General features: G+C 35.7%; 1 protein-coding gene across 4 annotated transcripts in view; it reads left to right on the forward strand.

Moving 5' to 3' along the window:
* TRAPPC8 (trafficking protein particle complex 8) overlaps positions 1-15772 on the forward strand; it is a 117557-nt gene that overhangs the window by 65360 nt on the left and 36425 nt on the right. For all 4 annotated transcript variants that reach the window (XR_004429214.1, XM_033178051.1, XM_033178052.1 and 1 more), the window contains exons 13-19: positions 5467-5691; positions 6630-6738; positions 9216-9410; positions 9844-9974; positions 12870-12944; positions 13365-13491; positions 15537-15691. Coding sequence is in view for 3 of the 4 variants with exons in the window: in XM_033178051.1 (XP_033033942.1) it covers positions 5467-5691; positions 6630-6738; positions 9216-9410; positions 9844-9974; positions 12870-12944; positions 13365-13491; positions 15537-15691 (1017 nt within the window). In the remaining variant the exon portion in view is untranslated. The remainder of the gene's footprint in view (positions 1-5466; positions 5692-6629; positions 6739-9215; positions 9411-9843; positions 9975-12869; positions 12945-13364; positions 13492-15536; positions 15692-15772) is intronic.

A 15772-nucleotide genomic window follows, 5' to 3' on the forward strand; every position in this document is an offset into this window, starting at 1 on the left:
TACAATACTTAGTTTGTTAAGGGTTTTTATCATGAAGGGATTTTGGACTTTATTGAATGCTTTTTCTGTATCTATTGAGATGATCATATGGTTTTTAATTCTCTTTATGTGGTGAGTAACATTTATTGATTTGCAAATATTGAACCATCCTTGTATTTCTGGAATAAAACCCACTGGATTGTGATTAATTTGACTTTTTGATGTCCAGCTGGATTTGGTTTGCTAGTATTTTATCGATGATTTTTACATCTGTGTTAATCATGGGTATTGATTTGTTTTCTTTTTGTGTATATGCCCTTGCCAGATTTTGATATCAGGATGATATTAGTTAAGGAGGAATCTTTCTTCCTTAATATATATACACAATTTTTTTTTTTTTTTTGGAATAGTTTCAGTAAAATTGGTACCAGCTCTTCTTTGTGCATATGGTATAATTTGGCTTTGAATCCAGCTGATCTTGGGCTTCATTTGTTGATTTTTTTTTTTTTAATTACTGATGGAATTTTGTAACTAGTTAATGACTTATTCAAGATTTGAGTTTCTTCCTGATTCATTCTTGGGAGGTCTTATGTTATGATTCTAGGAATTAATCCATTTGCTCTAGGTTTTCTAGTTGTGTGTATAGGAGTTCATAGTAGTCTCTAAGGAGCTTTTGTATTTCTGTGGTATCCGTTGTGATGTCACATTTGTCATATCTGATTGTGCTTATTAAAATCATCTTTTCTTTTTCTTGCTTAATCTTGCCTAGTATTCTCATCAGTTTTGTTTGTGTCTTCAAATAACTTTTTATTTTGTTGATACTTTGTATGATTTCTTTGGTCTCGATTTCATTTAAAGAATTAAGATCTGCTCTGATCTTTATTTCTTTTATTTTGCCAGCTTGGGCTTGGTTTGTTCTTATTTCTATTTCCTTTAGGTGTGACATTAAGTTATTAATTTGAGATCTGTCTTTTTGATATAAGCATTTAGTGCTATAAACTTTCTTCTTAACGCTGCTTTTGCTGTATCCCAGAAGTATTGATACGCTCTGTCCCTATTTTCATTTGTTTCAAAATTTTTAAAATTTCTGCCTTAATTTCATTGTTTACCCTAAAGTCATTCAATACCAAGTTTTTTAGTTTCCATGTACTCGTATGGTTTTGAGAGTTCCTCCTGGTATTGATTTCTAATTTTATTCCACTATGATCTGAGAAGATCCTTGATAATGATTTTGACTTTTTTGAACTTATTGAGACTTGCTTTGTGACCCAGTATATGGTCAACTTCAGAGAATGTTCCATGCACAGATGAGAAAAATGTATATCCTGTGGTTGTCAGCTGGAATGTTCTGTAGATGTCTATTAGGTCCATTTGGTCAAGAGTCCAATTTAATTCCAGAGTTTCTTCTTCCTCGATGATCTTTCTAGTATTGTCAGTGGGGTGTTGAAGTCCCCCAGTATTATTATATGGCTGTTTGTCTTTTCTTTGGTCTAGTAGTACTTGTTTTATAAAATTGTATGCTCTGGTATTGAGTGTGTATATGTTTAGGCTAGTTAAATCTTCTTGTTGAATTGAACTCTTTATCATTATATAATTCCCTTCTTTGTCTTTTTTTTTTTCTGTCGTTGGTTTAAAGTCTGTTTTATCTGGTAACAAGTATAACAACCCCCTGCTCTTTTTTGTTTTCCATTTGCATAATTGATCTTTCTCCACCCCTTTACTTTGAACCTATGGGTCTTATTACACAGAATATAGGTCTGTGTAATAAGACCTATCTTATTAGGTCTTATTAGGTCTATCTTATTAGGTCTTGTAGGTAGCATATGCTTGGATCTTGTCTTTTGAGCAGAACAATTAAGCTATTTTTGTTCAAGGTTAATATTGTAAGTGAGGCTTTGTACTTGTCATAATGTTGTTAGTTGCTTTGTAGTCCCAATTATATAACTGCCTTATAGGATCTTTGAACTTTGTACTTACATGTACTTTTATGGTAGCAGGTATCGTACTTTTTCATGTTTAGAACTCCTTTGAGCATTTCTTGTAGAGCTGGTTGGGTGGTGACAAATTTTTTTTAGCATTTTCTTGTCTGGGAAAGACTTTTTTCCTTCAATTATAAAGCTTAGTTTGGCAGGCTATAAAATTCTTGGCTAGCAGTTTTTTTTTTTTTGTCATTAAGAAGGGTAAAAACAGGCCCCCAATCTCTTTTTGTTTGTAAGGTTTCTTCTGAGAAGTCTGTTCTTAGTCTGATAATATTTACTTTGTAGATTATTTGATCCTTTTTCGGGTGGGGTGCACCAGTTACTCATCCTGAGCAGACAGAAGCTTCCTTATCATGCCCCGTCAGAGGGCTCACAACCATCAGTTCATGTAGACTTTGTCCATTGGGCCCTGGCCAGAGTACACGTCCACCAAAATGGGCAGCTACCACCAAAATGGGTTCAGGGTAGAACTTCTTCCTGTAGTACAGAGTAAGCAACTTTGCGGCTTGTCCACCTTCTGTTGCCCAGATGCTTCTCTGTAGGGAGGGGGAACTGGGCCTTGCCCTTCCTGCAAGCCCAGTTGACATGGGATCACTTTTTTTTTTTTTTTTTTTGGGAGACAGAGTTTTGTCACTTGTTGCCCAGGCTGGAGTGCAATGGCACGATCTCGACTCACTGCAACCTCTGCCTCCCGGGTTCAAGTGATTCTCCTACCTCAGCCTCCCAAGTAGCTGAGATTACAGGCATGCACCACCACGTCTGGCTAATTTTGTGTTTTTAGTAGAGACAGGGTTTCACCATGTTGGTCAGGCTGGTCTCGAACTCCCAACCTCAGGTGATCCACCTGCCTCGGCCTCCCAGAGTGCCTGGGATTATAGGCTTGAGCCACCACGCCTGGCCATGGGCTCATTTTTAACTGGGATGGAGCCATCACAAAAAGCATGAAAAGTGCTTTCCCCAAGAATATATCTGCCAGCTCCCAGCAGGGAGAACCTTTCCTGTGTCCACAACAGTGGATGGGGTGGGCGGGAAATGAGCCCTTCTTCATTTTCATTTCCAGCCGCTGGGGCTGCCCACTTCAGCGATTGTTGCTTGCTTGCATTACCTTTGTCTCAAGGTGGGGCTTTGGCAGGCTGCAGTCCCCCTTCCCCTAGGGGCAGCCTAAGTTAGGGGTTACATCTCCATGGGTCTCACACCTTCTCTGGGGACCCACTGGTCTCCTAACTTGCTAATGTCACAGCAGTTGTGAACATGTTAGGGATCTGGTGATGCGGCAGTGATTCAAGAGCAGAGATTTCCCGGCAGCAAGGCAGTGGTATCTGCTATCTCAGTTCAGGCCTGAAAGGAGGGCGGGCATGCCTGTGTGAGCTGGCCACCCACATCCTTGTCCCTGGGACGTTCTCAAACTGCCACTGTTAGTGTTGTCCTGGGTCATGAGGGCAGAGGGACTCGCCATCAGTTGGATGGTGAACAGATGATCAGAGGGGAGAGGGCAGCAGAGAAGTACTCCCACTTACCCTTTCTGTGGGGTTTTGTGTTCCTCAGCGGTCGATCCCTGCCAAACTCTTGTTGTTTTCCTTTCCTGCACTCTAGTTTCTTTCCATGGGTTCTTCATCTGATCCTGGCTGTCTTTTTTCAGTTTTCTGTTTGGACCATTAGTTACTTTGATCTTTCTGAGGAGAGCTGGCATCTGAGGTCCCTAGTAAGTGATCATTTTGTTTTTTTTTTTTTTTTTTTTGAGACTGAGTCTCGCATTGTCACCCAGGCTGGAGTGCAGTGGCGCAATCTTGACTTGCTGCAGGCTCCGCCTCCTGGGTTCACGCAGTTCTCCTGCCTCAGCCTCCCGAGTAGCTGGGACTTCAGGCGCCCGCCACCATGCCTGGCTAATTTTTTGTAGTTTTAGTAGAAACGGGGTTTCACTGTTTTAGCCAGGATGGTCTCGATTTCCTGACCTCATGATCTGCCCGCCTCAGCCTCCCAAAGTGCTGGGCTTACAGGCGTGAGCCACCCCTCCCAGCTGTAAGTGATCTTGGAAGAAAATACTCTCCTTTGAAAAAAATTGATCCATAGTAGACATACATAGTTTGGGGTATATATGATAATTTCATACATTCATATAATTTATAAAGGTCAAATCAGTGTACTTGGGATATCCATCACCTTAGAGCCATTCAAATTCTCTATTTTGAAATGTAGAGTAGATTGTTGTAAACTATAGCCACCCTGCTGATCTAACACTAGGTCTTCTTATTTCTTCTATTAAACCATATATTTGTATTCATTAATCAACTTCATTCTCCTTCACTGACTCTCCCTGGCCTTTGGTAACCACCAGTCCACTCTCTATCTTCATGAAATCCACTTTTTTAGCTCCCACATATGAGTGAGAACATTCAGAATCTGTCTTTCTGTGTACCTCTTTTGATTTTTGACATTGATGATGTTTATCACCACAGATACTGCATTCTTACTGCAATACTCATAAGATTTTGGCATTCCTTGCAATTTTCCATTTTGAACACACATCTTGTATATCATTCTGGTATATTATTAATCTCTTGCTCTTCTTAAGTCCTGCAGTAGATGCACCGGTCACCAGGAAGTATGCCCTGACACTTGGCAATAGCACCTTAAAAAGGAGGCTGTGGTAGCACCTGATGCAGTAATGTCTGGCCCAGGCAGTGTTTACTGTGCTGCTGTCCTAGCCCACTGCTTTATTTGAACCGCGTGAGGTATAATCTTTCAGTGGTCACAAGACTGGCCAGTGAGTTCTGGCTGGCAGGCAGGCAGGCAGGCAGGCTGGGATCAGCATGGTTGGTCCAGTATGTGAATTGTTAATAACAATATGCAAATTGTTATTTGTATATTATTAGACTTTGTGCTGTGCAATACTATGGCATATGTGTACCTCTGGCATATGTAGCCACATACATTCAATGTAAGTCTTTGATCGTAGGCAAGAAAAAAGTTTGATAAATGTGTTTGATGTTTTACATAATATGAAGAAACTGTTTGAAGACATAACATGCTTCTAGTTAGAGTATGAAAACATTTTTTTCATCATAGTTTTAGTGAAATCTAACCATTTTAGATGTTGAAGTTTGTTTACATATTCCTTGGCTTTTTTTCCAGAAAGAATTTGAGGTAGATAAAGTCAAGTTGAGAAGTAAGCTCTTTCCTCTGTAGCTGACGTTTTGAAATTGTGGCTCAGAGAAGTAGTGGGCAGATGTCAAAGCAGTCGGGTCTCCCTTACCCTCCTTTATGTACCCTACTCCTCTCTAACACACACACACACACACACAAATGGCTCAGGTAACTTAATCTGTATCATGCCGTGTATAATTGTGAAGGGATTATCATAAATGTTAGTTTTATTTTCTTCATTATCCCAGTCTCCCTTAGAGGAAGAACCAGTTACTTAATTGTTTCTATGTGTGTGTTTGTATTTGTTTTTTCTAGTTCAAACAAATTTGGAGTATAATACATTATTTTGTTTATTTTCTTACAGAAAAAGCATGCTTTACGCTGTTATTGTCAAGCCATGCAAGTTTACAAAGGAAAAGGCTGGTCTCTTGCAGAGGATCACATTAACTTCACTATTGGGCGCCAGTCCTATACTCTTAGACAACTGGACAATGCTGTGTCTGCTTTTAGGCATATTTTAATCAATGAAAGTAAACAATCTGCTGCTCAACAAGGGGCTTTCCTCAGAGAATATCTTTATGTTTACAAGGTGAATGCTTATTTTCATTCAGGAGTAGATATTAAAACTGTATTTTAGTGAAAAGTGTTTATTTATTACCTTATCTTAGGATAGTTTTATTAGAATATATGTAGTTATCAGTCATAAACAAGCTGTGGCAGGCTAGGCTTCTTGGCTATAGATCTTGGTTACATCGCCCCTTCCACAGTTCTTGAAAAGAGAATTTTAATATTGCAATGAATACTTGATTTATGGCTGTTCTTAGGATCTCAAAAAAAAAAGATTCCACGGGTTTTCTGGATTCTTTATTCATCATGCTTTTATAGACTCATAACCGATTTTACAGTTGGTTTTAAGTGGGTTCTCTTTACCATCCTTTGGAGATGGACATTCTATGTTCTTTTCCTTGTGAAAGATGAGGAGGTATGGATCTGTGGAAAGTAGACAGGCTATTATGATGCAATGCAAAAAAATTAACAGGAAGAAGGACTGTTTCACTGAGGCAAGCAGATAGAACATATAAAGCATTGTTTTATGGAAAAATTGGGAAGTTGTAAATCTTTTCCCAGGGCCTGTGAATAGAGCATAGTATATCTATCCTGCAGAAAATAACTACCCTTAGGGTCTAGACTTTATTAATTTGAAATTATATGGGTTAGAATTTTGGCAGATAGGATGCTATAATGAGTCATAAGAAGTAAAATGCTTACTAAAATAAATTTTGCACGTTTAACATCCAGATAATTAGCTGAGTAGCCTCAGTAAGATTCTTTTGAGACAAAATAAATATCTGAGGTTCTTCCGAGTTGTAAAATTTTATGACTGATATGTGAAATAAAACTAGTAATTATGTATCTTAATATTCTTGCTTAACATCTTTTTAAAGCCTTGTGTATTAAGAAATGAGGAAACAAAAATACCATTTTCACAAAAACTACCTTTTTTTTTCCCTTTTATATTTCTCTCAGAATGTAAGTCAGCTGTCACCAGATGGTCCTTTGCCACAGCTTCCTTTACCATATATTAACAGTTCAGCAACACGGGTTTTTTTTGGCCATGACAGACGACCAGCAGATGGTTAGTGAAGTTTTATTTAGCCTAATTACCTAATGACAATTTAAAAAAAAACTTTTTTTCCTTTCTCCATTTAAAAAACGATGTATAGTTGAATATTTGAAAATTAATAGCTCAGCCAGGCGCGGTTGGCTCATTCCTGTAATCCCAGCACTTTGGGAGGCTGAGGCTGGCAGATCACGAGGTCAGGATATCGAGACCATCCTGGCTAACATGGTGAAACCCTGTCTCGACTAAAAATACAAAAAAATTAGCTGGGCGTGGTAGCACACACTTGTAGTCCCAGCTGCTCAAGAGGCTGAGGTAGGAGAATGGCGTGAACCTGGGAGGCGGAGGTTGCAGTGAGCCAAGATTACAACACCGCACTCCATCCTGGGCGACAGAGTGAAACTTTGTCTCAAAAAAAAAAAAGAGAGAAAATGAATAGCACTTTTTTTTTTTTTTTTTTTTTTTGAGACGGCGTCTCGCTCTGTTGCCTGGGCTGGAGTGCAGTGGCTGGATCTCAGCTCACTGCAAGCTCCACCTCCGGGTTTACGCCATTCTCCTGCCTCAGCCTCCCGAGTAGCTGGGACTACAGGCGCCCGCCACCTCGCCCGGCTAGCTTTTTGTATTTTTTAGTAGAGACGGGGTTTCATCGTGTTAGCCAGGACGGTCTCGATCTCCTGACCTCGTGATCTGCCCGTCTCGGCCTCCCAAAGTGTTGGGATTACAGGCTTGAGCCACCGCGCCCGGCCTATGAATAGCTCTTTATTACTTCTTTTGTCCTGCCACCTGAAGATAACTGCTATTTTGGTGTTTTTCTTCCCAGCTTTAAAAACTAAAAACAATGAAAACAAAACAGTTGTAATTACAATAGCTTTTCTCACATAAAGAATGCTTTTGTTATTATATAATCTTCATAAACTTTTAATGTTAGTAAGATACTCTATTCAGTGCTTATAAAGTACTTTATTTTAACATCCACTTGATATATATAGACTGTTTCCATCTTTTGCTTATATAAAATTATATTGTGACCAAGCGTGATGGCTCACACGTTTCTCCTGAATCAGGAGAAACGCTTGAACCCAGGAGGCGGAGGTTGTAGTGAGCCGAGATCGCACCACTGCACTCCAGCAAGACTGTCTCCCAAAACAAAACAAAAAAAAAATCGTATTGTGATGGACATCTTTGTAGATAAAATTTGTTTTTTAAATGTCTTATCATGAAAATTTTCAAATGTACATGGAAGCAGAGAATACCAATGTTCTGTTACCAATGTTCTGTTCTTGTAAGACTGTTTTAAAAATGCAGGATTATTTCTTTAGGATTGAGCCCTAGGATGGCAATAATGGAACAAAAGTATAAATATATTAAGCTTTTCATTATTTTATGTTAAATAACTCAGAAACAGAAAGTCAAATACTACATGCTCTCATTGATAAGTGGGTTTGGAGCTAAATAATGTGTACACATAGACATTGAGACTTGGGAGGGTAGAGAGTGAAGGATGAGAAATTACTTATGGATACAGTGTATACTATTTGGTTGATAGCTACACTAAAAGCCCAGACTGCCACCAGGGAAATATATCTGTATAACAAAACATCACTTGTACCCACTAAATCTATACAAATATATTATATAAATACATATATTTTAAAGCTCTCGATGGCTGTTAAACTTTGTAATTTTAAACACTCTTATATTTGAATTTAATCAGTATGTTTCTCCTTGAGATATGATTTAGTATTTTTTTTTAAAAATTGTCATATTCATAGTAGCATTGTTTGCAATAGCAAAAGAGTGAAAGAACTAGAATTCCTAATGGAGAATTAATTGATCTACTTTTGTATATTCACGTAATGGATTTATGCTGCAGTACATGAGAATTCATGCTAATTCTGCATTTCCCACAACATGATACTGAGTGAGGAGTCAATCACAGTATAAGTTTCAAACATACAAGCTAATTTCATGCATTGTTTTTGTATATACTTATGTGGTAAAATCCTGGATGAAAACGATACACTTTAACTTTGGAATACCTCTGCAAAGAAGTAATGCCAGTGGGGGCGAAGGAGAGTAGTAAGATTGGGGGGAGGAGTGCAGAGAGGACATTGACTCTATCTGTGATGTTTGTTTTATAAAAAATATTTGGGATCATAGGCAAAAGTTGACATTTGTTAAATTTTAGTATACAAATATTTGTTATATTAGTCTCCATGCCTTTTCTGTATATTTGAAATGTTTTATATAAAAATTGCTTGTGGACACAAGGGAAAATACATTCTTTCAGAGTCAGGAGGAAAAGAACATCAGTATTATAAGCAAAATCCACATAAGCTAGGGTTAATGAGAGTATATTTTTCACTCAGAGTTAGAAACAGGCAAGAGTGAGTGTGTATATATATGTATTTATTTCTGTACTTTATATTTATTTAAAATACATTTTATTTGAGGCAAGTCTTCATAAATGTGTTGTTACAAATTTTTTTTAGGTGAAAAACAAGCAGCTACTCATGTAAGTCTTGATCAAGAATATGATTCTGAATCCTCTCAGCAGTGGCGAGAACTTGAGGAACAAGTTGTTTCTGTGGTTAACAAAGGAGTAATTCCATCCAATTTTCATCCCACACAATACTGTTTGAACAGTTACTCAGATAATTCAAGATTTCCACTTGCAGTTGTAGAAGGTGATATACTTAAATTTTTATTTGTTTTTTTTGTTTATTTGTTTTACTTACAACCTGATCAAGATAATTTATTGTTTGGCAAACATAATTGGTGCTGGGGATGCAAAAATAAATTAGGAACTCATAATTTACTGAGCTGCATTTATAAAACCAGACAATGGGGACTCTTCTACAACAATTTGCAATGTGATGTTGGAATATAGAAGAGGGAATGGCATCCTTTAGTACAGAGAAATTGGGGAAATCTTTTCAAGGAGGTAATGTAGTATTACAACCGAATCCTTAATACATGGACATTTATAAGGTGATAAAGGACAGTCTAGACAGAAATGCAGAGCTATGAAAGCAAGATACATTTAGAAAATTGAAGCTGAGAATGAGGTGTGATGTTTATTAAAGTTATTAATTTAGGCTTTTTTTTTTTTTTAAATAGAACCAATTACAGTGGAAGTGGCTTTTAGAAACCCTTTGAAAGTTCCACTTTTGTTGACTGATTTGTCATTACTTTGGAAGTTTCATCCTAAAGATTTCAGTGAAAAGGATAATGAAGAAGTTAAACAACTAGTAAGTTATTAAAAGGTATTTGTAATTATGTTTCAGTTACAGCCTAACAGACGCTGTAGTAACATTTCAGTTTACTCTGTACAGTGAGCTATACTTCTTTTTGGTTTATTTTTCCTTAGTTATAAAAATTGTGATACGTACTTATTTTTGAAAATTGAAAATACAGAAAAACATAAGGAATAGAAGTGAAACCATCTGTCTTCATAATATTTAGAAATAACCACGTTAACATTTTGTTGTGTATCTTTCCAGTTTTTTTTTTTTTTTGAGACAGAGTCTTGCGCTGTTGCCCAGGCTGGAGTGCAGTGGTGCGATCTTGGCTCACTGCAACCTCTGCCTCCCAGGTTCAAGTGATTCTCCTGCCACAGCCTCCTAAGTAGCTGGGATTACAGGCTTACCCACCACGCCCAGCTAATTTTTGTATTTTTAGTAGAGATGAGGTTTCACCATGTTGTCCACACTGGTCTCCAATTCCAGACCTCATGATCCTCCCGCCTCAGCCTCCCAAAGTGCTGGGATTACAGGCATGAGCCACCATGCCGGGCTTCCAGTTATTTTCATTTGTATGTTTTTCCCACATATTTGGGATTCCTTTATGCTGTGTATGTTGCTTTTTACATTCTATGTTTTATAGTCACATTCTGATACCAAAGTGACTTAATATTTTATTTTTGCATAATATTACATCATATGGGTGATTCATAAACTATTTTACTATCTTTGATAGTTTTTTTTGGCAAGTTTCCATTTGTTGACTATCATAGTAATTCTGTGGTGCACATTTTTGTGCGTAGCTTTTTACCTTTAGATTATTTCTGTGGGGAAGATTCCAGGACATGAAGTGAAGATTTTAGGGAAAAATATTTTAGTGCCCTGCTGGTTTCACAAAAGTTCATACCAATGAGCTTCTTACTAAGCAGCATATGGGTTTGGGTGTCTCATCTTTATGACAGTAAGCAGTATTACTTAAAAACTTTGTTGATTTGATATTTTAAAAATGCCATCTTTTATTTTCCATTTTATTGATTGCTGGTGAAGTTGAACTCTTGTATTTGTTTTTCCTCTTTTGTGAATTGCCTATTCAAAACTTCATTTGTATTTTTTCTTTTCATTTCCATGTCTAATAAGTCTTTTATATATCTAAGATATTTAATTTTGAAGCAGAAATGATCTGGCCAAATAGTTTGTTAATATCCAACTGACTATAAATGAAATAACTTGGACATATATATATATATATATATATATATATAGCTACTAATTTATTAGTTTATTCACCAGTATCTGTTATATAACTTGCTTTTTTTAAATACTACCTTGCTAAATGCTTTAATAATGTGGCAAAAAATAAAGGGGGTGAGATTTTGGAACTGGGAAATACCCCAGCATTTTAGTGCTCAAGTGTTTTGATTTTTTAAAGATTGCCTTATTTTAAGTCTTGCTCTAGCCTAGGCAACATAGTGAGACCCCCATCTCTAGAAAAAATTTAAAAATTAGCCAGATGTGGTGATACACATCTATAGTCCCAGCTACCCAGGAGGCTGAGGTGGGAGGATTGCTTGAGTCTGGGAACTTGAGGCTGCAGTGAGCCGAGGTCATGCCATTGTACTCCACCCTGGGAGACAGAGCAAGATCTTGTCTCAAAAAAAAAAACACAAAAAACAAATAACAAACAGTAAAATTAAATAAATAAATAAGTCCTGCTAGTTAAATTTGTTGAAGATATTTTGTATTATTTATATTCATTGTTAATAATTTGAATGACTGAGATTTCCCAGACTGTATTCTGACTTGAATTTTAGCAACTTCTGCAATTTTTCTAATGTTTTGGATGCCTGGAATACTCATTAGAAGAGTATGAACAATTACACTTGGAAACGTTTTTTTAAAAGATTTATTAGCTTTTTAAGTATATTAGTCTATTCAATATGGGAGATTTTAAAGGAGGTTTAAAGTTAAGTGAATATTTTCATTTTGTATGATGAAATATTTCTTAAAATAATATTTTCCTATAAATTTCAAACTCTTTGGATTTTTTCGTGACTGAGAAATGAAGAAATGGACTAAGATGGTGATGGGCTAAGATGCTGAACTGGAATGTAGGGAGTTTTTTGTTTTTTGTGCTAAATAATGTCATAGTAAAATAGTGTTTATGAGGATCAGGTTTATCTCCAGTATGAGCCAGTTAGCTCTGCTTTGCTACATGACCAGAGAAATGTCATTGCTTTAGGGGAAACAGGCCTTTTTTCCCTCTCTCCCACTGCTCTTTTTGTCCACCTGTCTGTCTTTATCGTGCTTAGCCCACCATTACCTTTTCTATGTAGTTGACCAATGTTGAAAAAGAGGCAGGTCAGAGCAAAAGAAGAAATTTGCTATTATTGTAAGATTAAATTAAATGACCATTTTGGCCATTGTTGACTGTGAACAACTAGGTATTTTCTCTCAGGGTTTTATTATCTTGGTGGTGGCATCTTTGATATGCTCCCCCGTTTTGAAACAGAGTCTTGCTCTGTCGCCCAGGCTGGAGTGCAGTGGCACCGTCTTGGCTCACTGCAACCTCTGCCTCCCAGGTTCAAGTGATTCTCCTGCCTCAGCCTCCTGAGTAGCTTGGATTACAGGTCTGTGGATAGTGGCATCTTTGAATCGATTGCTTATCCTTCTCAGTTGAGTTGGACTGAACAAAATGAAGAAAATATATATTGAGTGCCTACTATAGCCTGGGTCTACTCTAGGGGTGGAAATAAAAACATTTTGTGTAGAGCTCAGCATGTGGTAAAAAACCTAGTAAATGCAGACTTCAATTAGTGTTATTGTTTGAAAGTATTGATATATAGGAAGTTAATAATCTGATATTTTGCTCATTAGAATGTATAATTTATGAAATTTATTTTTTAGGTTACAAGTGAACCTGAAATGATTGGAACTGAAGTTATTTCAGAGTTCTTAATTAATGGCGAAGAATCAAAAGTGGTAATTATTTTATTTATCTGCTTTATGCATTTCTGAAAGTAAGATGAAAACAAATTTTTAAATCTTTATTCAGTTTATTTTATATTCTCGTTTTCTTAAGAACTAAAATTTGGAAGATTAGGAAATAGAAATTGCTCAGGAGGAAATTGGTGATTTGCAGTGGTCTTGGATTTGTTAGTTTCCTGAGAAGCCCGTTGCTTTCTTCTTGATGTCCTTTTTATGAAAAGTTATTATTGAGGGTTTAGGCCTATAATTGTTAAATTTAGAGATTTTCTTTTGAAGAGGATGCTTTTCATAAATTAATTGGCATTTTAAAAGTTTAGGTCATGAGTTTATGTTTTTGCAACATTATAGAATTAGGTATTGTGCTATTTAAGATATTATGAAAGCATAATAAGAGTGACTTAAATATCTCCACAGGCAAGACTAAAGCTCTTTCCCCATCACATAGGGGAGCTGCATATTCTGGGAGTTGTTTATAATCTTGGCACTATTCAGGGCTCTATGACAGTAGATGGCATTGGTGCTCTTCCCGGATGTCACACAGGTAAAGGCTATAGCATCGGTAAACAATTAGAAAACTTTCTTAAATCATTCTATAGAATAAAATGAACAAAAACCTGGTATTTTCTAAATAGGTTTAATGTATCGTTAAATAAAGGCATTTAGCCAGATCTAAGAATGACAAATTTAGATTATTTTAACCTCTAACATCATCTCTAGTGTCAAAAATAAACAACTTGATTCCCTTCTGATATGTTTTCTTTTGTTAATTTTTAGACTGTATGCATTTTTTTTCTGTTATTGATCCAAATTTAGTAAATTCTAACCATTGATCGTCTGCTGCCAATATAAAACCCATCTTAATATGTTCTATTTTTTGAATATTTCCTTTTTATAAAACATGGAACAAATTAAAGACCTATATTTTCACATCATTGGATATTAAATACCTTAAGTTCTGTCTTCTGTCTTGAAAAAAGAGTAGGGCTTTAGTGTTAATCTGATATTCTTTGTGCACTATACAGTATGTTCTACACATTTTTGAAGGGTAAAACTACACAGTATGTGCATTTAACATAGTTTTCTTTGTTTTTTAAACTCAGGGGACCCTTCACGATTTAACATTACCATGTAATTACTGTATATAGTTATTTAAGTTGGAAAGATGCTAGGAGACAGAGTTTACCATGAAACTTCCTACTTCTGGCTCTTCATTTTAATAGATATGTCTTATTTTGTAACAAATAGTCCTTGACAAACATGAATTTAGCATTTACAAAAGCTGATTATTAACATTGAGAAAGTGGGCACACTTGGAAAATTTGTTGGTTCTTTTAACTTGCAATTAAATATACTTGCCTGGATATCTGGGATAATTCAGTACATCATTTAAGAAAAATAAGTGAAATGAATCCATAGAAACTAAAAACATTTTACTAAAGAAAAAAATTTGCACTAAAATTGAGTAAGGTAGTCTGCATTTTAGTACTGTATTTGTATTTTTTGGTTGACAAGTACCAGACAAGGTTTATTTATAATTTATATAATTTATAATTTAAATTATTTATAATTTAAAAATGCTAATTTATTGCATTTTTAAAGCAAGATAACTGGATATTAAGAGCTTTTTGAATCTCCTTTCTTTTCACACTTGTACGTAACTAGGATCTTAATCTAGTACACACATTTATGGTTGTCAGTAAAATGGTAGTTGTTTTATTTAAGGCACCAAATATATGCATTAAAATACTTTATATGTTCATGTATAATATTAATGGGAAGAGACTCTGAATTAACTGTTAAAATCCTATCTTCTAAGCAGAGTTTTCATGATTTAGTGTAGCTCATTATTATGTAAAATGCTAATAAGGATTTCGGTCACATGAAGTGTGGGAATCAATACATTTTATATCTGATTTGAGATTATTACAGTGACTTTCAGCACATTAAAGGCTTTAAGTAGTCCTGCAAGAAAGATAGTTATTATACTCTAACTTTTTTCACACATACATGCACTACATGGACGCTTTTGGGAAAAATTTCACATGAATATTAAATAAGTTTAATTTTGAGAAAACTATGCTGTATTTAATTTTCTTTGTGCAGTCTCTTGAGAAGATTCAGTTATTTATATTCCAGAAATAATTCAAATTAGTGTATATATTCGAATATGAGTGAAAGTAAAAAGTTGACCTTTTCATTGCTTTCCACTTCTTTTCTTTGTGAATAGATATCCATTCTCATGGCCTAAATTAAATTATTGGGCCTAAGACAGTTATTCTCTCAGGTTGTGTTAGTTAATAGGCACATGGTTAAATACAGATTTTAGAGGACTTCCTGTTGAGTAATGTGTAGTCTTTTTTGCAAAGTGAATGTAAAACCAAGGGAGAAATTAAGTAGCATACCTTAGTTGGTGTTAAACATGAGATGAAAATATACTAAATTCTTTGGTTAATCATGTTAATCAAAATTGTCTAGAATTTTTCTAGAAATAATCTGAAACTTACGGTATTCACATATTCAAATTAAATTGATGTCAGTTAACATACCGAATTATTTTCAAGGGCATTGATTTTTTTTTTATTTCAGGAAAATATTCCTTGAGTATGTCAGTCCGAGGGAAGCAGGATTTAGAAATTCAAGGTCCTCGACTTAACAACACAAAAGAAGAGAAAACATCTGTTAAATATGGCCCTGATCGACGTTTAGATCCCATAATCACAGAAGAAATGCCACTGTTAGAGGTATTTCACTTTTTAAAAATTTCAGACTTAATATATCTATATGAGCAAATATTCTGAGTAAATTAATTTTAGGCTCTGAGG

This window comes from Trachypithecus francoisi, unplaced genomic scaffold (assembly GCF_009764315.1).
Source record: "Trachypithecus francoisi isolate TF-2019V2 unplaced genomic scaffold, Tfra_2.0 Lachesis_group19, whole genome shotgun sequence".
NCBI lineage: Eukaryota > Metazoa > Chordata > Mammalia > Primates > Cercopithecidae > Trachypithecus > Trachypithecus francoisi.